The sequence below is a fragment of the Leguminivora glycinivorella genome, chromosome 1, assembly GCF_023078275.1.
Source record: "Leguminivora glycinivorella isolate SPB_JAAS2020 chromosome 1, LegGlyc_1.1, whole genome shotgun sequence".
NCBI lineage: Eukaryota > Metazoa > Arthropoda > Insecta > Lepidoptera > Tortricidae > Leguminivora > Leguminivora glycinivorella.
This window is the reverse complement of record NC_062971.1, coordinates 17,180,192-17,197,279: the sequence shown is the minus strand read 5'-3', so window position 1 is coordinate 17,197,279 and position 17,088 is coordinate 17,180,192. Positions and strand designations below refer to the sequence as shown.

Here is a 17,088-nt window from a genome sequence, read left to right as displayed (position 1 = left end):
ACTACACAGATCGATAGCGCTTGAAATTCTGAACAAAACTGTATATATAACTCATTTTCGCCAAAATGTCCTTTACGCCAATTGAACCCAGAGGTATCGATATGCAAACTTTTACAAACTTTGCAGTGCGCCACTCGAACATGCTTGCGTTTGCAGTCCAACAAAACGCTCCATGAAATTTGCTCAACTATGGCCAATTGCGATCAGTCTTCCGTAGTGTGCGGGTGTGACGTCTGATGTTAAAGTTTCTTACGCACACTAACGCGCCAGCATTATTTTTGTCGTGACGCTCACTTCTTCCTTCTTTGTAAAGGCGTTTAAACTAATATTTTCACCCAATCTGTTAAAGTCTCCAATTGTATTAGCATATCAGCGGTTTACTTATTAACTTTGTAGTGTTTTTATTGTGATAATCATCTAAAAGTGTCAGTTGTCAAGACATAACCTCTGATTAATTTCTTGGAACCGTTCGTGCTACGTTCGAGACGAGACCTTGATAACTAGTTCCTTGGACAAACGAAGAGACAGTTATTATTATAGGATGCTCATGGAGGTACGTCTTTAGCTTACATCGGTATTGTGTTGTGGCGGTCGATCGTGTGCGTTAGTTTTAATCAGAAAAGTTTGATCAGTGAGGTGGTGTGTTCGAGATTACAGTTTTTACATTTTGCTGTTAATAGTGCGTAGCGGTCAGTGATATGTCGAATTTCATTAAATGTGCGATCTGATTATCGAGTGCGACCGCCAAGGAGCGCTGTGTGGCGTCGACAACGCATTTTTAATCGTATTAAAGTGCGATGGACGACATCGGAGGTAAACGATGCATGCCTGTCCTAAATTGCTTTGGATGCAAGGACACGGTCACGCTCATGGCACTTGTTTTATGGCATGTAGTTTTTAGTGGCTTAGGCACACACGTAATGCATCTAGGTGTTTTATTTGTAGTAGAAATTGCATTGGTAGCTTTTGGTAGATGTAGTGTGCTGTGGTGGAGTGTTCTATAAATAACTCGAAAGCTGGCCGCGCACTAGAAAGTGGTTGCTTCCAACAGGTGTTTAACAGTTATTTTAATGTTATTTCCTTTATCATAACCAATTATTTTGATGTTGGTGCACTTATCAAATCATTCTCATGTTGTTGAATTATTATTACTGACAGGATTCGTTTTATATTTATTTTTTAATGTAACATAATGCACTTGCTAATATTGCACCAATGATCATATCATAACAATAATGACTCAACATTTTCAAACATCAACATTTTTCTTGTCTGACATTAAGTGCCAAGCTGTGCTTTTTATAATATTGATCCGATAATCTGCCTCTGTTTGGATTTAAATGCAATTAATCAATCACTAAACCAAGGTGTGGCAGACTAGCAGGCTACATTAGTTGTTTGAATTAGCATTTGCTAATGTTTATTTTGAATAACCTATTCACATAGGCACCTTTAGTGTGCTTTGGTTAGGGCACTATTATATTAAATGATTTAGATTAATGAGATAATATTTTCAATGATTTATTAATATTAATTACAAATAGATTTTTTAATAAATATTACTTTCTTACATGACAAAGAAAATTTACGATTTGAGTGAATGATGTTGATACCATGACTCTATATGTACATATTTTGATACCTAAATTCTTGCTTTTTTTTATGTCATCTAATTTAATTTATGTGTGTGTTGTGTTGTTATTATTTTTATATTTACTAAATGGAATATGATAATACAAAAACGAAAAAGAATTAGTTTTCACGATATCACAATCACATTATTGACAATCTACTTGCTATTACTTACTGCTTCCTGCTAGCCATTCTCCACAGAAGTTTTGTCTGGTTGCCTTTGGCATAGGTCTCAACCAGACTTGCTATTACATACTAGTGAATGTACGAGTTGTGCAGTTGTGTATGTTCAACGTGGTGACAACCAACAAGGCCATAAATATCCCAACACATTATTTTTAGCACACAAAATTATAGGTCTGTCCGAATATAAAATGCAAACTCCGATAAATTCCATTCTAAGAACAAATTAAATTATTTACAGTAGTCACACTACTATTATACTTCATAAACATGAAATTAATGTCACAGATAAAGAAAAAGTGACCAAGGCCTCCAAGTGTCCCGAGCTGGAATCGAACTAGCGTCCTCCGTTTACCGGACGGATACTTAAACCGCTCAGCTGGTCACGAAGGCAAGGGTCGAAAATTCCAAGATATGACTTTTCCGAAGGCTCGTGGCGCCTGAGGCGCCTTCTAACCATCCCTAAGGTAGAACAGTTTGGTTCAACCTCCTAGCTGAATCAGAATAGAGGTTTAACAGTTGGCAGTATGCAGGTATATAGGGTGGTTCAAAAAATATGTTTTTTTAATTTTTTTTCTTCCACAGGGCTTTTTTTCTCGATTTGATCCCAAACCAAATGTCTGTATACAAAATTTCAGCATGATAAAGTAGTGTTTAGGGGTCGCTATGATTTGACGATTTTTCAGTTTTCATATAAAATTTCAACATTTTGGTACACAATAGTAAAAAAGCTAGAGCATATAGAAAATAGGCATTTTATCTTAGATTATAACAATATTATTGGACTTCATTTTTTGTGCGATGTTGATGAACTAGGTTGAACCTGTAGCCTTAAAAGTCAACAATAAACTGGTTAGCATTTTGATGTCTAAAAACACTAAATGTGACTTGGTACGTACATACAGACACCAGAATACGAATTCCAAAATGAGTCTTGCTTGCATTGCGCCGGTCATATTCGCTGATTTTACAATTTGAAGATTTTCGACTTCCATACTAATGGGCTCCTACATGCAAATCATAGCAACCTCTAAATGTGCCAATAAGAAGCAAATTTTTGGTACATATCATTTTTTATCATAATGGAACAAGAAAGACCTGTAGAGCGAAAATAAAAAACCCTTTTTTTTCTCCATACATTCGTGAACCTCCCTAGCAGGTAAGGTAACTTTTTTGAAGATGACAAAACGTGTTATCCGAAAGGGCCTGTAATGAATTTGAACCTTATTCATCATCCTCCTTGCGATATCCCGGCATTTGCCACGGCTCATGGGAGCCTGGGGTCCGCTTTGACAACTAATCCCAAGATTTGGCGTAGGCACTAGTTTTTACGAAAGCGACTGCCATCTGACCTTCCAACCCGACGGGTAACTAGGCCTTATTGGAATTAGTCCGGTTTCCTCACGATGTTTTCCTTCACCGAAAAGCGACTGGCAAATATCAAATGACATTTCGCACATAAGTTTCGAAAAACTCATTGGTACGAGCCGGGGTTCGAACCCGCGACCTCCGGATCGTAAGTCGCACGCTCTTACCGCTAGGCCACCAGCGCTTCGAATTTGAACCTTATTACTATCATGATAGTTGCTTTTTAACTACACTGAGACTATAACACGTGCCGTGGAGACGGAAGCTAGCCGCCGCCGTGAATAAGACAAACAAAGGCTTTTGTTTAACAGATTACGGCAAAAGCCAAAAAAAACATCTCAGAAGATTCGTACTATACACAAGTCGCGTAAATTAGTTAGCGAATTCGCCGAGCGATGGCGCTAAACGCAATAAATTTCATTAGAGTACTTATACTTCTAGCCCAGTCTTTTGATTCATGACTTTTATAGTAACATGGGATTATTTTAAGTTTAACCATTGAAAGTTTTTACGGAACCGAACCCTCGGTGGGCGAGTCCGATTAGCACTTGGCCGGGTTTTTTTATTATTCTTATGGCACGGCTTGGCTTGGTGTCAAAGTCGTGGTAGCCCCACTTAAAAATTACATTAGGTGCTTTAGTCTATGTTGACAACATTCATTTTTTCATGATCATATTCGATAATGATATCAGGCACCGTAGCCGAATGGCATTTCTACGACGCGAAACGAAAACGAAACGCCGCGAAAGGTAGTCTGGCTCTGTCGCGCCAATATACAAGAGCGCTAGAGATAGATATCTACGAGCGTTTCGTTTCGTGAGCCGAAGTGACAATCGTTAACGCTCCATAGTGAACGAAACGCAAGTGGCTCTGTAGCAGTGTCCCGCGAATACGAAAGTGCGATCGAGAGAGATGAACGACATCACTTCGGCTAGGCCGGGAGATCAGTGTCAACTAAATAACCTAACCTAACCACAAAATTAAAATTTTGAAAAAACCCCCGACCGTGACATAGTGGACCGATTTTCATGAAACATGGCTAAGAACCACAGACCAACCCCTATAGACATCTATTACAAGACGACTCGCGGTCGCCAGCCTTCCTAGTATTTGCACTGATATAAGCGCGGGCGCTCGCCGTGCCCGATCAGTATCGACCAAGTAACAGACCCGAAAGCAGCGCGTGTTTTTCGCACAAAAAAATTGGAAAAGGGTATTCTGATGCCTTAAAGATGTCTACCTGTAGTGTGAAATGGTGTGGAAAGGTAACAAGAAGCTCAAATTTAAAAACAGACGGCATTACATTCCACAAATAAGTCATATTTATAATTTATTCAGAGCCGGCATAGGTCAACTTACATTGGCCACTTACGCGTCAGTAGAGGGACAGTCATACTTCTGTCCCTTTTCATCTGGCGCGACTGCCCGCCGTCCTTGAAACGGCCAATCACAGCGCGCTTAACACATTCCCCGCCCGCTCCTCGCACCCCAAACACTGGTGACTCGTATCGCGAACCAAATATACAAGACTGCCACTCTATAGGAGGTTCTCTGTGCTAAGAACACTCCCGACTAACTCAGCTTTCAGACAAAAAAAACTAAATCAAAATCGGTTCATCCGTTCGGGAGCTACGATGCCACAGACAGACACACACACAGACAGACAGACAGACAGACGGACAGACAGACAGACACGTCAAACTTATAACACCCCTTCGTTTTTGCGTCGGGGGTTAATAAAACCAACACTAAATGAAATAATTAAAGTTTATGTTAGTATAATTTTAATGAGATTAAACCTCGTATCGGACCAGGTGGAGTGGCTATTTATCATGATTTTGCTAAGTGACTTCGACATGTCCAAGATCGATGTACACGCAGTTCTTATCGTACTATTGTTCTGAGGAAATCTACTTTTACTTACACTCACCTAGTCTAGATAATATTGTCCAATACAATGTTACGTTATATCTAACTCTTTGTAAACGAACTACCTCTGACTAATATAATCATATTATACGAAGTCGAATATCCCAGAGGTTCCAAGTCTCCCGTTACTTCCGTTGTCCGTGACATATCAAAAGCTATCCAGTTAAATTATAAATACAGTGCATAAAAGTTGGGATATAAAAAATTTGGTACCCTTGATGTTGCTCATGTCCATGGGGTGCGATGACTGCTTCTCATCAGGCAGCTCGTCTGCTCGTTTCCCTCCCGCATCCATCCCAATAGGGCTCGATTTTATTTCTCAAATCGACACAATTCGATACATCGATGCACCGAGTAAAACACATTTTTTTTGTGAAATTTGCAATTAAAATTACTCTTGTGGATAAAATGCTACTAAGTATTATGTCATTTCATTTGTTTTTGAAGTATCAAGAGAGCCTTTACATGTGTCACACGGCGGCAAAATAATTTCCAAATGAGGCGTCAACACTAGAATTCCTCACTACGCTAAGGATTCTATTTTACAAAATCTACTACTGTATTTATGTGTGCATAACCCACTTAATTATCTTTACCCATACAGGAAAAGTTACTTCAATCACTCTTCTATCAGTGTAGTATTTAAGAGTAGGTAAAATGTAAACTTAATGTGTACTTGCGTAGGTGGTAAATTGAAAATTATAAGGTAACAGCAGGATAAGGAAAATCTAGTGACAAATTGTTCAGTTTACTCACCTCATATAAATTAATTTGAAATATTAAAAAATCTGACCGTTTGGTAATTGAGTAATGTTTGCAGTTTTAGCATTTGCATCCACGATCTTTGGATGAAACCTCTCAAAATGATTCTAAAATTCCATAATCCGGGAAAAGATGCCGAGGTTACTGAATTGTTATATCCCATACATTTATTTTGGTTATGTATTTTCTCGACAGACGCGGGTTCGAACCTCGGCTCGTACCAATGAAGTTTTCGAAACTATGTACTTACTTGATTTTTTTCAGTCGCTTTTCGGTGAAGGAAAACCTGAGGATACCGGACTATTCCCAATAAGGCCTAATAGTTACCTCTTTCTTCTTTACGTCAGACGACAGGCGCTTTGCTAGTGCCTACACCAAATCTTGGGATTAGTTATCAAAGCTAATCCCAATCCCTGGGGTCGGCTGCCATGAGCCGAGGCATAGACTAAACTAAATAAAGGAAGACGTGTAACTCAGTACATCGTTTTATATGTTTGACTCGTAAAACAATAGATGGCATTACTATACTCTCGCGACAAATGGTATTGTTCAATTCACGAAATAATTTCATTTAAATGACCTAAGTCGTATTATTTCAAAATTTGGAACATGATCGTACAACATTATCACTATATAACACCGAAATTAACAAAAACAATTAAGTCATTTTTTACCAATCGGGTACTTGAATCAGATTCAATTCATGGGAAGTGTTTTGTACGTTTGATGACTAATAGCAAACATTATAATCCGGTAGATGGCGCGTATGCAAGATGCACAACACTGCATGCTAAACAAAGTTGGCATATTGAAGATAAGTTTTAAATTCAGTTTATTTATTGTTCGAATGTGAGTAGTTAAAATCGCTGTCAATAGAAATTGCCAACAATGTAAACAAACCATTATACAAAATATCAATATTTTAGCACAATTTTATTATTTCAAAGGTTGGATTTAGCCAGTATCTGATGAGTTAGAATGAAAATTAAAGACATTTTGACAACGTACAAGGTTTGTTTACATTGTTCACAAATTCTATTGACGGCGACTTTATAAATGATGAATTGATGATAGGGTTAGTATTTTGTAACATCACAATCTGCCAGAATTTGGCGTACAATACTCTTGACTCTCAATATGCACATTCATTATCATTAGTATTTGTTTTTTTTTTTTTGCACAAGTTTTAACGATTATTCTAAATTATCTTGGACGTACATCCCAGAATAGGCAAAATATGCTACGTAAAATATTACAACCCTAAGTGCGGATGTCAGGAAGGATTTCAAAGGCGAAAATCAAAAATGGCGGCTTAAATATATGGGATATCGGTCCTGCATCCGATATCGGATCGTATAATGTGAAAACGCACTAAGACGGAAGTATTACTTTCAGATTATTTTATTTTTATTACTATAAAAATGTTTTACCACAAACAGCTACATATATCAGCACGACAGAGTCAGATGGCACTATTATCAGAATAGGACAGAAGTTGTACGATTTGCGGCTAATTTATGATCAACATTCATCATTTCATCATCGATTTTTTTAAATATATGAATGTGGAATAAAACAATATATTTATAAGTCAATTTTTAACCGACTTCAAAAAAGGAGGAGGTTCTCAATTCGACTGAATGTTTTTTTTTATTAATTAAATTCTTTGAAAAGTTTCTTAATTATCATGCTAAGTGTTGAAATGCATTGAAATATTTATTTTCAGTACAGATGGTGTTTTTTTTTACGCACTAGTGCGAGAAGTGGTTCATTACGAGTATATGTCAGGTCTAAACTTCGGAGGGCCATCTGTACTGAAAAACGTCGTACGATACACGTGCGAAAAGGAAATTCGTAACTCGTGTCGATTTTTACGCACTTGTATCGTAATGCACTATTTCCAAGTAGGCATATTACAATGATATGAACGTCAAATAAAGCTACGCCGGCTTTAACCCTACGCCTCAGCCACTTTTTTTCAAAATACACATGCAAAAGTATTCATAAAGAAAATATTAACAGACTGCTCTATGGAAATTAATTTCAATAAATTATACAAAGTACAAAGCTACTATGCTTAATAAGAGATGTTAGAGAGAGAGTCTCTAAGTGTCAAGGTATATCTAAAAAAATAAAAAATATATACATGATGAAGAAAAAAAAACGAACTGATACAAATAAAAAATAACTAAAATAACTTTAGAGTTTTAAAAGACTCTTGATGTCTCAACTAAAGAAAAAATATATATAATGCCGCCGCGGGGCGGAGCGGCGGCGGGGGCCGGCGGCCGAGGCTCAGGCTCGGCGATCAGCCACGACAGCGCCAGCTGCAGAAGGCTCGGCGGTCAGCCGCGACAGCGCCAGCTGCAGGAGGCTCGGCGGCCAGCCGCGACAGCGCCAGCTGCAGAAGGCTCGACGGCGACGGAGCCGGCGCGACGGCGCACGGGCGCGGGCTCGTGGGAGCGGGGCTAAGCCGGCTCGGGCGCGGCTCGAACAAGCGGGCGCAGGCGAGTCCATGCACACAGGGTACACGCTCGATGGATCTAGAACGTTATTCACAAAAGATGTACTCGTGTAATGCTTTACTTGTCAGTTCATACCTATTATTCAGGTCTTTTAGTTTCAATTCTAATTTGTGAAATTCATCGGAGCGATGGTTCAACTCCTGTGCTGTCAGGTCAAGTTGGTATTGACAGTTTAGAAGCTCATCGCTTAAGGCAGCTGTTACATTTTGATGTATTTTGAATTTGCTTAGCTTTAGATATTTTTTAATTTTATTTGACCCTTTCAACGTCACTCTGGGATCACTGCCGCCCTCTATGTGCACAGACTGTTTTAAATCTACAGGGTCTTTCATTGGGGAGCATGATGCACTGTCATGAACCACATCTAAATCAAATATATTATATTCAGCAAATATACTTAAATTGTTTTCAGCCAGAGCGGAGTTCCCGGAGCAATACTTGCAATACCATTTTGAATCCGACTCCTGCAGTTGCTGCTCGAGGTCCCGGATGCGTTGTAATGCCTGCTCATGTATCTCTTGGCATTGCTGGAACCGATCAATGACTGCCTAGAGGTCATCCCGTTGTCCTTGCAGGTCTTCATACTTGACATCTTGGTTGGCTGATTGCTGATTTTTGAGGCTTGTGTTACTTGACATCTTGGTTGGCTGATTGCTGATTTTTGAGGCTTGTGTTTGTTTCATTCTAGCCACCATCACATCCCGGTGTGTTGTAACCTTGCTAGTTTGTTCTGTAACATTATTCATCATGTGAGATATTGAAGCCTAAATGTATTGTTAAAATATATTAAATAGGGCTTATAACAGGATATAATGTGATTAAGATACAAGAATATGGAACCACAGCCTTGATTTTGTTAACAAGATTTCATATAACAAACTTTGTAATTCACTTTGTTGCAAGTTACATGGGATAGCAGTGAGTAAGGTTTTATTATCTCGAGTTGGTTTAACAAAGAAAATGTAAATATGGAAGTTAAAATACTATTATGTACTTCAAATGTTTACAAACAGAAAACACAAAAATAACCTATGACAGTTACTAGTTCTAGACAAATAATCTGAAAAACTACACTTAAATATTAAGTAAGCTATACCCATCTGTAAAAAACGCTAATTAATTATAATTTTAAATCTTGAACGCTACTCCGTTGACGGTTGGCGTAGTTTTTTCGTCAATATTTGGCTTCTTAGGCTGCATGAAAACTTATGATAACACTTTCTCATTTTAATTAAAATACGATACATAACTGTAATTCCTTATATTTTACATTTTTAATATTTATAACACATTATTGAAATGATATACGCACGAAGCTTGAATTTGACGTTTAACCCGGTCGGTGTTGCCAGTCCAGGCGTTGGTATCTCCTGCGAATTGCAAAGTATGCGTTAGGGCCCGCACAGACGGGTGACTCAATTTTTTTGTCTGCGGAGATCGGTCTATGGGCTAGTATAAAAGTGCGCACACGTTGCGACGCAACCTTTTTGTCTGCGGGTTCGACGAGTGACGACAAGCCTGCGACGTAACTGTCTCATTCTCTATATGTTTCAATGCAAGTGCGCACACGGTGACAAAATAGTCGCCGGTCGGTTGTCATTTTGACAGTTATCACTCAACCGCCTGGGCGAACGTATGTTATTATTCGAAAAAAATATAATTTTAAATGCCGATTGTTGAAGTCGACATTGATACCTGTCGTTTAATTTCAATTCTTCAGAAGTAGAGGTAAGACCGACTTTATATGACAAGAATTTAAAAGAATAGTCCTACAATATTGAGGAAAACGATGCCGGGTTGTAAAATTCTAACGAGTTCATCAAAACTTTTAAACACTTATTCTGAAGTACCAAAAATGTTTTTTGGGTAGGCTCTTAATTTCATGAAAAAAGAAAAAGTTGCGTCCGTAGTATCTTCATAGTAGTCTGTGGTTGCATCGCTGTCGTTCCCGTGTGCGCACCTTTGAAATTGTCGCAAGGAGTTACGACAGAGACAAAAAAGTCGTCGAGTGACTTTGTCGCCCGTCTGCGCGGGCCCTTATAACAAATAGTTTAATGTTTTGTGAAGATTAAAGAAATATTGTTTGTTGATAACAATGATAACTATGACGGGAACTATTCCTCTCACTTCTTGTCACAGACAAAATTATGACGCGCCTTGGCTAGCTATCAATAGTGAAACAAAAACGAAAAGAGATATAAGGCTTACGGCGAAACGAAATTGTGGTCAAAAAAGCTGCACTTTATGCAAAAAGCAAGCAACTTTGTACAGTGATATTAGGGACCAATATAAATGATTTCTTCCGAGGAAACACAATTTTCATCCACTAGAATTCAAGATGGCGGACATTTTCTATATTTCGTATTTTTAAAAATTTATAGAATCACAACGGCTGCACCGATTTTGATGGTTGGGGTGTCAATCAGTTTGTATTAAAACGCTTATTTTTTTTTATACTACGTCGGTGGCAAACAAGCGTACGACTCGCTTGATGGAAAGCGGTCACCGTAACCTATGGACGCCTGCAACTCAAAGAGTGTCACATGAGCGTTGCCACCCCATTAGAAACTTGTACATTCCCTTTTCCTGTTTTAAGTACACAGTAAAAAGGAGTGTACAAGCTCTAAGGAGGGTTCGGTTTGCCGACGACTCAAAGGACAATAGACGAAATAAGTCAGTTCCGTAAGTCCTCCCGTCATCAGCACACCGCACCCTCATTAAGCTCTGTCAGCCTTACTCACCGACAGGAACACAACACTAAAAAAAAAATTAAAGATGGCGGGCGAATAATAAGAAAAATATAAAATTTTCAAACTTTTTTTTCTTTCTAGTGAAATTTTCATTTTCTATGATATGGCCACATTTTTATATATTCAAATAATAATGAAAATCCGTTAAGTAGTTTTTGATCTATATATACTCGTTTCAAAGGAACGCGCGGATTTGAAAGACGTTTTTGCACGTGATGTAAAAATTTATGGAATCACAACGGCTGCACTGATTTTAATGATTGGGATGTCTATCAGTTGTCATTGAAAAGTTTATTCATATAAAAATCAAAATCATTGAAAAAATAAAAGACGGCGGCCGAAAAATGTGAAACTTAAAAAAATCAATCTCGTGAAATTGACTAGTTAATTTTCTAAGATATAGTCACATTTTTATTTATTAAAATAAAACCTGATAATGTCATCTGCAAAATAAAACAAAAATCATTTAAATCCGTTGAGTAGTTTTTGAACTATACGCAATGCAGATGAAGCGCGCGGGTTTGAAAGACGTCTTTGCACTTGATGTGATGCATCGCGTGTGATGTATCGTGGTGTTGGCTACGCAAGACGGTTTATTTATTTTGGTCACAGCTCACTGTATTGGTGTTTTTAGTATTTATACTAGTTTTTTAAAGGTGAGCGGGGCCCGAGGGCCCCGCGGTGTTCTTTTTGGGCTTTTGTGCTTTGCTTTTTTGTTTTTGTGCTTTGCTTTTTTGCTTTTGCTTTTTGTTTTTGAGCTATGCTTTTTTGTTTTTTTGCTTTGCTTTTTTGCTTTAGCCTTTGAGTGCTTGGGAGCACTCTCTGCCCGCAGCTCGGCCTGCGGCCTCGCGTGCTTGGGAGCTTGGAAGACACGCTCCGGGCCTTCGGCCCTCCGCGTAGTTACTGTGGGGGTTGTAGGGAAGTTGGAGCTTAAACACGACCCAATCCCGTCGTTCCGCTTCTCTAAGACACTTTTACTATTGGGTCGTGTTTAAACTCCAACTTCCCGATCCGCCGGCGAGCCGATCAGCACTTTTAAGCTTTTTCCTACCGTTACGGATCTATGGGGATTAAAAAAAAAGACCTCCATACAAATTTCAATTGGCCTTCAAAGGGCGCCATTTTGAATTTTTCAAAAATTCCTTATTGTATACTAATCTAAGGGCGGCTGTCCACCCGTGTGCAAAATTTCAGCGCGCTCAGACCGTTTTGAAATTTTTCAAAAAAAAAGTCGGCCATTTTGATTTTTTTTAAATGCCATGCTATGGACCTTGGATGACGGTATAACATTTGTTCGAGCACTTTTCACTTCTTTGTACAGTTACGGAGCTATGGCGATTAAAAAAAAAACTTCCATACAAATTTCAATTGGCCCTCAAAAGCCGCCATTTTGAGTTTTTCAAAATTTTCTTTTTGAATATAAATCTTGGGACTACTTTCCACCCGTGTGCCAAATCTCAGCGCGCTAGGACCATTTTGAAATTAAAAAAAAAAGTCGGCCATTTTGAATTTTTTTTAATGCAACTTTTTTCTACTCGGATACTTGTATGACATTTGGTCGAGCACCCCCCCGGCTATCTCTTACGGTTTAAAAGTTGCCATACAAAATAAAAGTGGCCAGTTTTCCCACATTTGTAGCATTTTTCAATTTTTTTTTATTTCATTCGAATCAAGGCCACTTGGAGATTCTATGACCAAAATTTGAGCTCTCTACGACAAACTTGAAAAATCATCAAAAAAAAAGTCGGCCATTTTGAAAAAAAAAATGGCGGCGTCAAAAACTGCCCAGGGTCCTCTATGACATTTGGTCGAACACTCCCCGGCTAACTCCAGCCGTTTGGCCAGGCCGTCCAACATTTTTTTACCCGGAACCGGTAGACCGACGGTCTGATCTATCCGGGGTCGCAGGACCAACCTCTATACGACCACACCAAACACTGCCACCTGCGAAAACTCCTTCTGCCCATTTTTTGAAAAATGTCAGTCGGGTTGTAGCTTTATATTATATATTGGGTTGGTAAGAAAGTAATGAGCCAATCATAACTAATATTGAAATTTTTATTTAATTTATTATTTTAATCATTTATCAAAAATATAACGGCCTTCGTTATCTACTACTTGTCTCCATCGTTCTGGTAAAGAATGAATAGCATCGGCGAAGAAGTTCTTAGGTTTAGATTCAAAAAACTCAGCTATGTACTGTCGTAGATGGGCTTGATCATCGAACTTTTTTTCATTCAAGGCATTGCTTAGCGATCTGAACAATGCGTAATCCGTAGGTGCCAAGTCTGGAGAGTACGGTGGATGAGGTATCACTTTCCAACCTAGCTCCAATAGCTTTAGCCGAGTCACTTTTGCAATGTGTGGGCGAGCATTGTCGTGTAAGAAAAAAACTTTAGCATGCTGTGGACGATTCTGACAGATTTTTTGGTTTAAATTTTCAAGCTGATTACAGTAATTGATGCGGTAACAGTCATTTCACTTGGTAGGAGTTCCCAGTGAATAATACCACGAATATCCCACCAAACGGACAGCATAACTTTTTTCGGGTGAGGCTCTGTTTTTGGTGCCTCTATTCCTTTTTCGTTTGGAGCTAGCCACTGACGTTTGCGTGTGTGATTTATATATAAGACCCATTTTTCATCTCCAGTGATAAGATGGTCCAACCAGTTGAATGTGCGGCGAAAAGACAGAAGTTGTATGCAGATATCGGCACGGCGGTTTAGTTGATCTCTATCAAGTTCGTGCGGTATCCAAACACTGTATTTGTAGTTTTTTCCCAACTCGTGTAAATGTGTTTCTATGGTGACATGAGAGCAGCCTAACTCGGTAGCAATAGTACGACTCGTTAGCCTCGGATCTCCTTCAATTAAGGTTTTTAATTTGGCTACATCAATCTTCACCGGTCGACCAGACTTAGGTTGATCTGATAATGAAAAGTCGCCACTACGAAACCGCTGGAACCATCGTTTCGCCGTGGCCTCAGACACAACTTCAGGAGCAAGACGCTGACATATATTACGCACTGCTTCGGCGGCTGAATGGCCAGACTGAAATTCATATAGTAAGCAATGCCTTACATGCACTTTAATACCATTCTCGGTCGAGGTCAAGTATCTAGGGGTCACTTTCGACCAAAAGCTAACTTGGAACCCTCACCTGAGAAACATCACTCATAAAGCAAAGATGGCCCTGTGGTCATGCTGTCGAATGGCAGGAGCAAGATGGGGCTTAAGACCCAACATTGCTATGTGGTTATATACAGCGGTAGTGAGGCCCATAATCACCTACGCCTCCGCAGTATGGTGGGACAAAACCAACCAAACGACAGCAATACAAGCTTTAAACAGCCTGCAACGCACTGCTTGCATTACAGCAACAGGCGCCTTCTCCTCGACACCGGGGCGGCCCTCGATGCACTGCTTGACATTTTACCACTCCCCCTGCAAGTGCAAAAGGAGTCCAAGCAGTGTGTCTACAGGATATGCACTCTAAATAGGCCAAAATGGCGCTCCCAAGCACTAGCCAAACTCAAGGCCTGGGTATTTGCAAATAAAACACTTAGCATGCCCACCGATGACACATACACAGAGTGCAACTTTACCAAACTGTACACGGTGGAAATACCTCCTCGAGACAAATGGACTAACGACCAAATGTACGTCGAAGAGGGAAGCCACATATGGTACACGGATGGTTCCAAAAAGGAAATGATGTAGGATGTGGGATCTATGGTGAGAGACCCAAGCTCAGGGCCAGCGTCAGCATGGGCAGACAGGCCTCAATCTTCCAGGCAGAAGTCTTCGCCATTAACAAATGTGTGGAGATTAACCTGGATAGAAACCTAAGACACCAACATATCTACATCAACTCAGACAGCCAAGCTGCTCTGCTGGCACTAGATTCTCTAGAGTCCAACTCAAAGCTAGTCCAGAACTGTAAAACAAACCTAAACGCACTGGCCAACTCCAACAAAGTCACACTTAGATGGGTACCAGGGCACTCCGACATTACCGGAAACGACGAAGCAGACGAACTCGCTAGAAAGGGCGCAGACACACCCCTGATCGGCCCCGAACCGTTTTGTGGATTCACAAAACGAGAAGCATATTCTCTGCTAAATAACCTGGAAAAAAGAAGGGCAATCGATGGGTGGAAGTTCGTGAGAGGACAAGAACACTCGAAAGCCCTAATAAAACCGTTCAACAGCAGATATGCTAAAGAGCTCATAGGGCTCAAAAGACACAAAATCTGCGCGGTATCCAGAATATTGACTGGACACTGCAAGCTGAACAAACACATGTTTCAATTGGGGTTGAAACAAGAGGCGACATGCAGGTTCTGCCAGGAAACGGAGGAGACTGCAATGCACATCCTTTGTTCCTGCGGTCCACTAATGTCAAAGAGAAGTATCTACCTAGGGCGGCAGGTACTGCAACCCTATGAGGTACAAGACCTTACAGCCCAAAGAATCTGGAATTTCCTGGATTCAACGGGCATAAGTAAGGTTATCTAACCACAAAGGGCCGTCACAATAGATCTCTCTTGGTCGACGTGACACACAAAGGCCCACTAAAACTAACAATAATAATACATGCACTTTTAATTCGTCCATTTTCTTCCTTATATTAGCTCGGCGACAGCTAGTGAATGACTGACGAGAAACTGTGCGACTCGCCCTTTATATACTTTCGACCATAGAAGATTCTAGAACTCTCTCAAAAATTTTATGTGGAATTCAATCGATCGCTCATTACTTTCTTACCAACCCAATAGATATAGATAGATAGAATAGATAGATATATATAGAATACATTTCAGGAGGAGGTAGGGCATAGCGAATGATATTCCGCTTTGTGTCTCTAGAGCAGAGCCCAACTGGGGTAGTACCTCCGCCTTACAGAAGACCGCAGCCAAATAGCACTAGACCCTACTCGTAGTGTTGTGTTCCTGCCGGTGAGTAAGGCTGCCAAAGCTCAACGAGGGTGCGGTGTGCTGGTGACGGGACGACTTACGGAACTAACTTAACATCATTAGCCTTAACAGTCAAGTAATCAAGTGTATTTTTCTGCATACTATGCATTAATGACATTATAAACTTACACACAAATTTATTTATATATTCTAGCGTCTTTGTCTTTTTTAGGTGACATTTTAGCATATTTTTGGCATCAGTCAGACATCAGTCTATCTTCAAAATCGCGGTGGCAACACTGCATGTTACGCTTTACTTCAAAATTATGACATAATCTCTGTCAACCAAGTCTGTCAGTAAATAAGAACAAAATAAAACTATATGCATCCTTTTCTTTAGGGTGCTAGAGAAAAGGATACCTATAGTTTTCTTAGTTCTTATTTACTGATAGACTTGTTTCACTTGTTTGACAGTGCGAAGTGTTGAAGTGTGTTTTCCCATTATCCGATCCGATATCAGATTTCGGACCGATATCCCATACATTACAGTCATCTTGGATTTTTTCCATTGAAATCCTTCCGACATCCAATATCGGATCGGATAACGTGAAAACGGATTAAGGTTTAATATATGTAGTACAATAAGATCTAGCTAGATGAAGACGTTGCTTTGATGATGTTGATGCATAAAACATTAGCAACGCTACTAAATTAGAAACACGTGTTTAGTTTCGGACGACACGCCTATAAGCAACCTACATAATTTGGTCGAGTTAATTTGAAATGTCAAAAACAGTGCTAAGTAATTTGACATTTCAATACTAGGTAAGTATAACCAAAGATATATATGGAATAAAATAAAATATTATATACGTATTTCTTTAAATGGGCAGGGAATCAAATTCCTTGACTGTATAGCTGTAGGTGCCTAAATAAAGATTTTTAATACTTATGGGTACCGATAAATTTATATAAATACAGTAAAGGGCGATAAAACTTGCACATCGGTCTTTGGAAAGAGACAA

At 39.4% G+C, this 17,088-nt stretch overlaps 1 protein-coding gene across 2 annotated transcripts in view; it reads left to right on the top strand.

The window, feature by feature from the left end:
- Window positions 1-219: 219 nt before the first annotated feature.
- Window positions 220-17,088, top strand: part of LOC125232585 (transcription factor p65) — a 55,217-nt gene continuing 38,348 nt past the window's right edge. For both annotated transcript variants that reach the window (XR_007177765.1, XM_048138314.1), the window contains exon 1: window positions 220-813. Coding sequence is in view for 1 of the 2 variants with exons in the window: in XM_048138314.1 (XP_047994271.1) it covers window positions 798-813 (16 nt within the window). In the remaining variant the exon portion in view is untranslated. The remainder of the gene's footprint in view (window positions 814-17,088) is intronic.